General features: G+C 42.8%; 1 protein-coding gene across 3 annotated transcripts in view; it reads right to left on the bottom strand.

Annotated features, from left to right (window-relative positions):
• Positions 1–7,133, bottom strand: part of Efcab14 (EF-hand calcium binding domain 14) — a 42,230-nt gene extending 35,097 nt beyond the window's left edge. Inside the window, exons 1-3 of one of the 3 annotated variants that reach the window (XM_004872970.4) lie at positions 6,734–7,132; positions 5,956–6,305; positions 4,318–4,466 (exon numbers count right to left, since the gene is read on the bottom strand). In XM_004872970.4, coding sequence (XP_004873027.1) covers positions 4,318–4,466; positions 5,956–6,140 — 334 coding nt within the window. In that variant the 5' untranslated portion in view covers positions 6,141–6,305; positions 6,734–7,132. Of the gene's footprint in view, positions 1–4,317; positions 4,467–5,955 lie in introns of all 3 variants that reach the window. The other 2 variants (XM_004872971.4, XM_087214881.1) reach the window with 2 other exon arrangements.
• Positions 7,134–12,186: the final 5,053 nt, after the last annotated feature.

Genomic DNA, 12,186 nt, shown 5'->3' with positions numbered 1-12,186 from the left:
TCCCCAAGTGCTTTTAATATAGCAAGTGATTTACACATGTTTGCAGAAATATATCCATCTCAGACAGTGAGAACATTTTACCACTCATTCTAAACTAATGCAGCTCTTAGGCATGTCACCGAATTTCTTACACATTTTCAGCTGGATTGTAAAGAAAAATCCATCCCACGAGTGTGTGCCATACTCAAGTTGTCACATATCCCAAGAAGTCTCTCCCTTTCCTGAAGTCTATATGCATTAAGTAGGAGGTAGAAGTGAAAGAGGAAATAAGACAAACACACAAAGAACCTGGGTTATAATAATTAACTAATAACTATATAAAGCTGACAAGCTCTGAAAACATCCTGGACCTGAGTAATATATGAGCCAAGAGAGGATCATAATTGTTATCTGATTTGGGCTTTTTTAGGAGAGTCAAGCCAAGTCCAGGTACTTTTATTAAATGAGAGGCAGTGTATAATACAAACAACTTATGATTGCTAATGAATGTTCTTTCAGCATGGAAAGCAGCTCATTTAAAACTTAGCGAGTTAATTCTCAAAAGATTTCCTAATTGTTAGGATTAGGAAATAGAAATTTCTGTACATACCCTTCAAACAGAACATATACAATGCTAATAGCAATATTTTGTATTTATTCAGTGTCTTTATAGTTCTTGTATTTAAAGACAGGGTCTCACTATGTAGGTCAGGCTGGCTTCAAACTTGCAGCAATCCTCCTGCCTTAGCCTCCCAAGTGTTGGGATTATAGATGTGTGCCACCGAATGCTTTTATAGTATGCAATAAACTTTTTCAGCAATTTGTCATTGAGCTCCTACCATGTGTCCAACCCTGCATTTGGCACCAGTGTATACAAAAGACCTTGAAGCTCTCAGTCTAGAGAGGAAGTGAGGATTACCCTACACTGTGACAGGTGTTATAATAGAGGAATGTTCAATGTCCTCTGATGGTAAATATATATCTTTACATTTTATGGATAAGAAAATGAAGGCTCAGAAGGAATAAGTGACTTGTCCAAATTTTATGGCTACGAATGAGAAGACAGGATTCAAACAGGGGAAGCTTCTGTTCTTAGGGCCTGTCTCTTTTTAGTATATTCCTGATGTCACAGACACATCCCCATTCCCTTATTAGCACAAGACAATGTTTAAGGTCTGTACTAAATTATCAAACCACCACTCTGCCTATATGGTCAGAAAAGAATATGCTTGATATAATAATACTTTGTTTTGCTTCCAAAATTGTTTCCTTTATTCTAATGTTTCATAATTGAGTGACAGAGAGGGATGGCTGGGAATAGAATTTTCCTTAGAATAACTATAGAGGTCTTCTGAAGTACCTGACTCTAGAAAAAAGAAGAGTGAGCTAAGAGATTCAAAGTCAGCCAGTATTTTTAACTTAAGGATCGAGTTACTTCTTGATCACAAAGAAAATGTCAAGCCTATCTGCTTTGCTTTCTATTTCAAGTATTTTGGCAATCCCCTTTAAAACTTTTTGAAATAAATAAAAATGAGCTCTAAATTTTTCAAAAAGGAATTAAAGCCAGATAAGCAGGTAGTCTTATTTATGTCAGTGAATTCCACTGTCACCTTGAGAAATAAGAGGTAAAAATTAACTTACTGAAATATATTTAAAGTAGAAGCATAATTCAAAGAAAGATTATTTAAACTTAACAAGATTGACCCCATTTAGTCAAGATAATTGGTTTTCACAAAATCTCTTGGGCAAACAATCCACAACAGTATGGCCTATAGCCCGCCCCAGGACCCATCCTTTACCTTTTCTCAGAAAATCCTGCTTTTAGACATTGCAGGTACTGGAATTTCTACTGTATTAAGTCAAAGCCAATAAAAAAATGGACTGACAATTTCAAGTCTATTTTACTCAGCTGGCTGACAAATGTAGTGAAGGTCCCAGAGGAATGTTGCTCAGTGGTAGAAAGCTGGCCCTGATATAATTCTCGGCATCTCTTAAATATACTACTTCAAGGGATTGGTATTAATGAGTGGTCAATATTTATTGACTGTTAGATGTACCTGTCCTTCATTTTCCAAACAAATTTCCTGAAAAGCTCAGCTAATGTACAAATTACCTGGGTATCCTCTAAAGAGCAGTCAGAGAAAAGAATCCCTAGAGGGCAGAACTGAGGAATATTTTGAAATGTACAAATATATAGTTGCTATATGTGATCAAAACAAGCTGTGGCACAAGCCTAGGAAGCCCAACTAATTATGGAGAGTTGATGGTACAGAGATGAGTTCAGTGGTTACATATGGTTAAACACTGTTTTTGAGAACCTCATTTCGAAGTTATAATTATTACTTACATACAAAGAAAAGACTGGACTTAGAAACACCTGGTAATGCTGCAAGGACAGACATTTAAGTAGGAAAAAAACTACAGGCTACAATTCTCATTCTTTCTTGTACTGTACTGTACTTTGATTCGACTGATAAAATATACAGGTCAAGATGATTCTGGCAGAAAACTGTGGGTTACCCACTCCCATTCCCTGAATCAGAAACTCAGAAGAAAACCTGAGTATTTAAACATTTTTTCCAAGCAATTTCACTAGACATGCCACTAACATACTAGGGACTAGTTGTCCCTAGCTCAGGTTCAGAACTTAATAAACTGTAGGCAGCAGAGAGAAGCTGGGATAAAGGAAAGATAGGATGCTGTGATCTCCTAGACTTAAGACAGGAATTTTAGTATTACTAAAAAATGGTACTTAGGTTAAATTTGGTTGAAGCTACTATGTAAACACATCTTTCAGAAACACAAAAATGACAATTAGAATATATAATACTTTGTGACTTGAATCATCCCTTAAACCTTAAAATGCACTCATAAGACATATATTCCTGCCAGTTGTACAGTGTTCAAGGTAGGTGCTATTATGGTTCTTGCAAGCCCTTCATGAATATGTGATTTAGTTCAGAGGTTCAAAGTTTTTCTAAAACTTTAAAATGATAACACTCATTAATGGCATTTGAAGTTTTCCTCCTTGAAACAGAGAATGTCACAAATAAGCATAGCTAAAGATAGGGAGAAAAATTTTTTTTTCTTGTTATGTAGCTCAAAATGATCCTCCTCCCTCACCTCCCATGTGTACAGGTGTGTGCCATCACACCCAGCTTGAGAAATCTATTAATTTCTGTACTATGCTTGAATGCTAATTTGCAGAAAACCAGGTCTTCCAGTACTTCTACTAGACTTCTCTTAGACTACTGACCCAAGCTGATAGCAAAGAAATCTGTGATCACTTGAAGAAATGTGTGTAGGCTTACACAGCCACTATGAACAGTGGTGCACTACAGTAGCTGGTATAAACATAGGCCTGGAGAGCAAGGGGGCAAGAGGGCATCTATAAACAGGTCTCAACTTTGCACACTTAATCGCTGATCATGTCACTTAGTCCTTCTAAGCCTTTTTTTTTTTTTCTCGTTTTTTGCGTCAGGGTCTCACTATGTAGCCTAGGCTGGCCTTGGAACTTGAAGCAATCCTCCTGCCTCAGTCTGCCAAGGGCTGGGATTATAGGTGTGTGCCACCATACCTGGCAACTTTTTTTTAAAGAAAAAATGATTACAAAATAATACTCATTTCATGGAACTATTTTGGGAATAAAATGATGTATTTGTGACTTGGCATACAATAGGCATTCCACATATGTTGACTATTGCTATTACTAGTGCTCATTCCTATGGTCCTACACGGTGTTTCTTTTTTTTTTTTTTACCGGGGATCGAACCCGGGTCCTTGCGCTTGCACAGCAGGCAGCGAAACCACTGAGCTAAATCCCCGGCCCTACATGGTGTTTCTTAAGTGGAAATCATTTGACAGTCCTATATTCTTTTGCGATTGGCCCAGTGAGGTGTAAGAAAACAGCCCAGTGCTGTCACTGTCATAGGTGGAGGTTAACCAAAACTCTAGGCTCCTGAAGCACTTTTCTTTTGTACTCAGTCGTTATTTTAGAAGCTAAGCCAGGCGTGGTGGTGCACCCCTGTAATTCTAGCACTAGGGAGACTGAGGCAGGAAGATCACCACAAGTTCAAGGCCAGCCTGAACTATATAGCAAGACTGTATCTTACATACTACTTGTCCTGGTGGTACATGAGCACTGTCTTTGCTTATGGGTTTAAAAACAAATAATTGTTACACTATTCAAGCTGATAGCTGAAAATGAGGATAAAATGCTGAAAAGAATGTATAATTGCTCCATCAGATGAGGTAAAACTCTTAATTCAGCATAGTCCAATTTTTGCTAGAACCTGGAAAAAGAGTCCAAAATTAAGCTTTGAAAAGGGGACCACTTACTTGTTCTAAATTTTTCCTTGAGGGCATCCAGATCCTCCTTGAGTGCAATCTGCATCCACACCAAGCCAACACAGGCCACAACACAGGCTGCGAGGATTACAAAAGCACAGAGGGGATAACAGATCTTGCAGCATCGTAAGTAGTCTCCCCTATGAAAAGAACAAACTCAACCATCAGTATAAAGTGACTATGGGTACAGTTTTATAGAAGCAGTATACATGTATTGCCATGCAGTTATCTTTTCTTTTCTTTTTCTTTTTTTTTTTGCAGTTGTCTTCTCTAATGAATGACCAGTAGATTTACTAGGGCAATAGGATAATGCACTTACATCTAAATAGTAAAAGGTTAACTAAATACATAATGTGATCTATGAAAAGTTGTATTCGGTACAAAGGTTTTAAACTTCATAAGAAACTTCCCAAGAGGTCCTATGGGCCATGGGAAACACCTCTGGGGCCTGCAGATCACTACCATCATCATCATTTCAGGAGGGAGGGCTCTTAAACAAGCTCAGTTGGAAAAGTGTAAAAACTAGCAGTTCTCTGCAATTCCATCACTGCACTGTAATTTACCTATTTACCTCTTTCAAATAAATGCTTTCTCAGTTTATTGAAATTTCATAAACTTTTGAGTCTTAACTGCAAATACAATGAAATAAAGAGGATCTGTAAGTTTTAGTGAACACCCTGTACCCTCTAATTCAGTAGCAAACCTTTTAGAGCTTTCAATAACAGCTGGCTATGGCATGCTTGCCATAGGTTTCCATGACTGCTCTAGTTTATTGACTCAGCAGAAAGGAAACAAACAGGTGAGATTTCACACTAAACTTCATCCAGCCTTCAAAGTCTAAACTAACCCACGTGGATAAGTATTCCAGAATTAACATTTCATCAAACCTTCATATGCCACACAGAAAATTGGCATTACGTACTTACTCTGGCAAAGCTCACTAGAAACCAAACTCTTTAACAAAAAGGACATAGACATTCTAAACAAACAACAAAGATCTAATCTCTTTTAGCACCACACCCTTCTGCCTAGTCCTTGCTTCCGCACAGTAGAATATTTTTTAGTGTGCTGACAGGGTCTAAGGACACCTTCGAGGTTGCCTTTAGCTCTTTCCCAACCCGAACCCTGATTCCCAACATCTTCTGAAAATGGTTTGGAAAAAAGTTGTTTTTTTACCCTCATCTCCTAGCTACTCTCAAGGCTCATACTTTCTACAGTATGTCCCCCATCATATTACCCTATAACCAAGATTCAGATTTATAAACAGTACAAAAAATAATTAGCAATCTTCAGGTCCCTACTTTTTTTTTAAAGTCCCAGTCCCAAAAGCTTCTCTGTCTCTCTTGTCTCTATTTTTAGCCTCGTTCTGATGTTCCGGCCCTTGGTACGTTGCCTAAATTCATATCTCTACCCTAGATCTGGAGCTGTCCTTTTTACACCTAAAGACTGACCTCTAATTTACCCTTCATTCAGAATCTGAACTCGTCTCTCTGACACTTTTCTCTTTGTTTGCCTTCCAAGGTCTGCCTCCTTTCTCTTCCTAAGGACTCCTTTCTCCTCATCAATTCCTGTTAGTAGAGCAAGGAGACAGCTTTTACTCATCCCAGCCATCACTACTGTATCACTTACTTGACAAAGCGAGAGCGATTTCCAATTCCATCAAATCCCTCTTCCTCCCCTGAGGTGGACTCAGAGTCTGAGTCAGGAGGCTCAGTGCGAAGCAGGCGGTGGCTACCAGAGCCTTTTTTGGGCTTCTTTCTCCGGCTGTCTCCAGCCAAACCGATCAATGCATTAAGCTCTTTGCGCTTTTTCATCTTCTTGTGTGGGGTTAGTGGAGCACCCACTCCTGAGTTGCCAGGTTCGTATCCGACGCCCAATTCTCTTGCGGCCTTGGAGCCACCTTCCAGGGTGGGAAATCCTGGGCCAGAGCCCCCCTGGTCAGTCCCACCGGGGGTGGGACTGACCAGAACCGCAGGGAGCTGGAGAAGAAAGCCCAGAAGAAACTGGAACTCAGATGAGTGGGGGAAGTCACATAGAGATCGCCAAGGAGCTGGTGATTGAAATGGATAAAGCCCTGGACATGGAGTGTCAATTAAGAGTTTAAGGGGGGGGGGGGTAAAAGCAGAAAAAAGCTGAGTGAAGAATTAAAGATTCGCAGCTTTGTTAAGTTCAGCAATATTTCTAACAGTGCTCCAGGAGCTAGGGGACACACAGGATATGTACTTTGGACCTCTGGGACAGGATTTCCAAGAGAGAGAAAAGAGACCTGTTCTTGAATGGGAGAAGGGAGGGTAATGCAAAGTAAGACAGAAGGAACTCTCCAGTCCCTGGCAGGAGAGGTGGCAGCGGTGTGTGTGTGTTGCCTAGCCGATACAACCCCGACACTTCCTGGCGCAGAAAAAAATACCTGGGTCAGGAAGCCAGCTGGGGTTAGGGATAATCACCGTTCTTTGGCTTCTGTCCTGAGTTTGAAGGAGCTTGGCTCGAAGGTATTGGCTCGAGACGAGCCAGTCCCGCGCTGGGAGACCCCAGCCCTGCTGTCTGGGCCTGGGGGAGGCGGGGGGCTGGTGCCGGAGGGGCGACTGCCACTCTGCCCTCCACAAGCGTTCCCTCTGAGTTTGAGGTGTCTGGAAGGGCGACTTCGGCAACTCACACGCGCAGCTTCCACTACAGCTGCGACTCCGGACCCTACTCTGGCTCTGGCCGCTCCAGACGCGTTGGTAGCGGCGGCGGCCGCAGACTCCAGACCCGGGCCATCGCTCTAGCCACAGCTCACTTCCCCTTTGGTAGCTGCCGCCGGCGCCGCCTGTCAGTAAGGCGCGACCCCATTGGTCGCTCACTGGATGACGCCACACCAGAGGGCGCGAGTGGTGGCGGGAGGCGGGGTGTTAAAGGGGCCCGGCTCTGGCCGGGGCTGTGTTTGGCCCAGGAGTTAGCGAGGCCTCGCCCCTAGGAGGGCTACCGAAGACTTGCTGCTCTCCTGAGCCAGGGCAGGGTTTTGTTTACCGAGGAACGAGGTCAACCAAAAGCACCCAGCTGCTCGACCTGCCCCGAAAGTTCTTGGGCTGCCCAGGCCCTGTGTTGCGAAGTGGACTAACCCAGCCTAGAGGTCCCACCCCTGTCACTCCCAGGCTGTTGCGCGCTCAGATTAGGGACCCAGTTGACCACATTCATTCATTCAACAGATGTTTATTGAGGGCAAAGCTTCAGGAGCTGCTCTAATGCTGGGGATATAGCACTAAACAAAATTACCACTGTCCTTGCCCTCCTGTATAGGATTGCCAGATTGATTGATTGATTGATTGATTTTGGTACCGGGGATCGAACTTGGGTCCTTGCGCTTGCACAGCAGGCGGCGGAAACACTGAGCTAAATCCCCAGCCCAGGGTTGCCAGATTTAGCAAATGAAAATACGGGACACCCAGTAAAGGTTGAATATCAGGTAAACAGTGAAATTTAAAAAATATAAATAAATTCCACGCAATATCTGGGACATCCTTCTACTGAAAAATGGCTTGTTTATCCGAAACTCAAATTCAACTGGCCATCATGTATTTCATCTGCCCATTTATTCTGGCAGTTTACGCTGTAGTGGGAGGACAGCAATGACCAACAAACATTTAATATCAGGAGGTGGTGAGTGTTAGGAGGAAAACTGAAACTTAATAAGGTTAATGAGGAGCGCCTCTGAGAAGTGGACCTTTGGTCACGGGTCCTGAGGAACCCAGGGAGGGAGCTACACAATGGGTGCAGGCAAGAGTGACCAGGCAGACCTGGTGTGGTTGGACCTGAAAAGCAAGAAGAGCATAGGAAAAGAGGTCAGAGGAGGCATCCAGAAACAGACCTTGTAGGGCTTCATGTAAAGACGTTGGGAAACCACTGGGGGCCGTAAATTGAGAGGAGACATACTATGGCTTTTCAGTTTTTCAAAAGATCACTCTATGCAGAGAAAAAGAATCAAGGAGGGCCAGAGACACAGGAGACCAGTTTGCCCCAGTCCAGGTAGAGATGACAGGTAATGGTGGAAGCAGTAGGGATGGTGAGCATTCTGGATGCTTCTTGAAGACAGAGATAGAGGTAACATTTGCTAATGGTTTAGATGAAAGACATGAAGGAAAAAAGAGCCGTGCATGACTCTCCGATGGAACAACTTGGAGCTGAGCAGCTGGAAGAAGAGCATTGCCGTTTGCTGGGAGGGGGAAGGTTTGGGGTAAGCATGAGAAGCCAGTTTGATTTTCAAATAGAGATGTCCACTAGGCTTCTTGGTATAGCCATTGGAAGTTCTGGGAGACTGGGGCTTGAAATTTAAATGTAAGAGTGATCAGACATAAATGGTGTTTAAAGCAAAGTGCTTTCACTTGCCTGGAAGAAAGTCAGGTAAAATAATTTTTATATCCACATTCTTATTGTGGCAATTACGTTGCCTTGTCTTGGGATTCTCACCCAAAGCCTGGGCCTATACCTGATTTGTCTCTAACTGTGTAGCACAGAGGTATGCACCTAACAACAATGATCCAATAAATATGTGATGACTACACAAATGGGCAGAGCTGCATAGAGATGTAGGTGGAATTTTGGAATCAAGAGATCTGCGATTAAATCATGCATCTTACACCAGCTCTGTCAGTATGGGAGCCATTTAACTTTTCTGGGCTTCCATTTTCCCCTGAGATAAAATGAGTATAAACACTTATTTCACAGGACAATAAGAAGACTGTTGTGCCAATGCTTTTGAAGTCCCAAATCATGGTGCTGATGTTCCATTTTTATTGTTCTTTTTTGTTTTTAGAGCTTACTGCCCAAATGCAGTAGCCACTAGCAACATATGGCAATTTAAACGTACGTTTAACTTAAGAGAAAATAAAAAATTTAAATTGGTTCCCTCTGTATTACTGGTCACTGTACTCAGTAGCTGTATGTACAATTCCATCATCAAAGAAAGTTTTATTGGACAATTTGGTGCTAGTACTTCCCTGAAGGGTTGGGAATGGGCAGGTAAGGTTCTGGATTTCTGGAACCATTTCAGAGACTCACCCTGTGGTCACTAGAATTTTCAGGCAGAGAGATGGCTCACTAGGGTGAATGACCCTTTTGTGTTGTAGATGCTGTATCCTTACAAAAGTAACAGGGATTGAGGAACCCCAGACTACCTTGCACTCTCTGCAGGTGGTGACCTCCTTCAGGACTGGCTAGTGGTCTGGGCAGAAGTGGAGAGCCTGGTGCTTCTGCTGGGACACTCTGTCCATCTGTCTGTTCCTCTGTCTGCCTGTTTATTTATGCTCTAGAGATTATACCTCTCCTGTGTTGGGCAAGCATTCCCCAGATGCTGAGTTACCCTTTGAACACTGCTGACATGGCATATCTTTTCTTTCAGGAGCTCTTGGATAGCTCTCTGGCCTCCTCCCTTGGACCTGGGAGCCTCAAGGCATGGGATCCAACCAGGCTCCTCAGAGCTGGGGCTCCTGTCCTGAGAGGCCTGTGCTGCCCTACCATGGCCAGACTGCCCAAAGTGGCATGGGGCCCTGTTAACCTGTTCAAAACTTGCTTGAAAAGCAGTGTGAGTCAAGAGTGGTCACTTTTACAATTCTCATACTTTAATATTCCTGTCTGTAAAGTGGGAATAAAAACATCCCTGCCCAGCCTTCAGCTCAGTGTTGTTTGGGAGGAGGGAATGGCATGAAATATATGCTGTCAATTGTCATGCAGTGTGGGTGGCTGTCTTCTGCTAAATGTTCCTGGTAGCTCTAGGGAAGGTGGGGGGCAAAGGTGATCCCTTTGTGTCTATATAAATGGGAAAGCCAAATCTTGGAGCCAGTGCTAGTTTGGAAGACTCTATAGAGTACATTCACTTGGGGAAAATGAGGCACAGAGTGGGCGGTTTGCCCGTGGTCATGGTCTAAAGTTAGACAGAAGTCTCCTAATTCCTGGGCTGAAGCTCTTTAAGATCCTGGAGTCCTCTATCTTCATGGATTTAAGTTTCTATCTGTATGCTGCTGCTTGGCAGCTGTGCAATTTTGAGCCAATTACTGAGCCTCAGTGTCCACTTTTGTGAAGGAGTGGTAATAATAGTACCAGGACTGGCTATATAATTTATGGGGGCCAATGAAAATGAAAATGCAGGACTTCTTGTTTAAAAAGTGGGAAAAAAGCTTCTTTCCTTTCTTCTGCAACTTTTGGCAACATATGTTGTTTTTTTAAAAAAATTTTTATCAGTACTTTTGCGGTACACAATGATGACATTCATCATGGGGAGTTGGTACATGTACATAACACATCTTAATTTTTTTCATTCTCTTTCCCTCCCCTTAATCTCTTGGCCCCCTTTCCATTTGCAAAAAGATTTATCTCCTTGTTTCCTATTATCTATCTTTTATTTTGGTCTTTAACTTATTTATATTTTGAGTTTTTCACTTAAGAGAAACTATGTGATGTTTAAGTTTGTGTCTGATTTATTTCACTTAAGATTATGATCCCAAGGTGCATCCACTGTCCTACAAATGATTGTTTTCTTTCTGTGTGGCAGAGTAGCACTCCATTGTGTATTTTCTTCATCCATTCATCTGTTGATGGACATATAGGCTGCTTCTAAGATTTAGCTATTATGAGTTTCCCATGCTGTTTATTGTTCACTACTTACTGTTGTATTCCCTTGGGTCAGGTGATGCAAGGTGTATGCAGACTGCTGCAGGGGTGTAGGACTCTGTCCAATGACTTGGCATACACAGCTTCCCTACCTCTCCCTGTGCTTGCATTCAGGCCCCATGGAATTGGGGGGATTGGCTAGGGCATAGGGCCTGGGTAGGGGAGGAGGGGACAGGCAGCTGAGAACCCATGTCAGGGAGGGGAGGTGAGAGGTGACAAGAGGCAGGACTATGTGTGAGTGGAGGGTCTCAATCCTCAGTGTATGCTGCTCCATGTTCTGTCAGACTTCACATACAGAACAAAAGCGCAAAGGTACTGTACCATGTTATGAATTCCAGTGTGGTTACCACAGAACACTAAACCCCAAGGGTAGAGCCCCCTTCTGAGAGGGGTACTCTGCACACCTGCACTGAGCCTTGATAGTACCTAGTGCACAGAGTAATTGTGAAGAAGTAATGTGCCTGACACACAGTAAGTGCTCAATAAATGCCAGATGTTCTATTAATATGACTATAAATTATTAAGTATGATTTATTGTAGGCTTACAATGTAGTTTGATGACTCCTCAGTTGTGGGAATACATCTCCAATTACCTAATAGAAAGCATGCTTCCACGGCTACAAGTTCCTTCTTTGGCATTCTCTTCCTTGATGTTTTGCTATGGTTGAAGTAGGAGGAAGGAACAGAAATAAACATTTAAAAATATTTAGGTATCAGGTATTTTTGTTTTAATGTTCACTCCAGTAAGTTAATCTTTAATAGGGAAACGTCTTCTTGCTCTAACCAAGAAGGAAATTGATGCTCAGAGATTGATAGAAGCCTGCTCAGGGACACACAGTAAATCCATGCCAGATGTGGGGCTTGAACATGGATGTGTCCACCTCTGCAGCCTGACTTTTTTGCAACTGGTGTCCAGTGCCGTGTTGGCAGAGCCCACTGCCTGGTGCCTTTGTCTGCAGCTGGTGTGGAAGAGGGACCACCAGCTGAAGCTTCTCAGCTTTCCTGGGATGGCCTCATTGACTTCCCTCAGACCCTTCCTGTCTTTTTGTGGCTGTGTCTGCAGGTGCATCCTGTGCCTTAATGAGGGGCCTAAGGACAATAGGAAGGGGAAGGATCAGGTGGTGGGAAGGATCAGGTGGTAGGAAGGGGACCAAGCAGCAAGCTAAACAATGGTGTCTGTTCTTGTGGATCCGAAGCATCCAGAAACAATAACTTGTT

Source organism: Heterocephalus glaber, unplaced genomic scaffold, assembly GCF_053883595.1.
Source record: "Heterocephalus glaber isolate CG9 unplaced genomic scaffold, H.glaber_assembly_v1.0 deba00001451, whole genome shotgun sequence".
Classification (NCBI taxonomy): domain Eukaryota; kingdom Metazoa; phylum Chordata; class Mammalia; order Rodentia; family Bathyergidae; genus Heterocephalus; species Heterocephalus glaber.
This window is presented reverse-complemented; position numbering and strand designations above follow the sequence as displayed.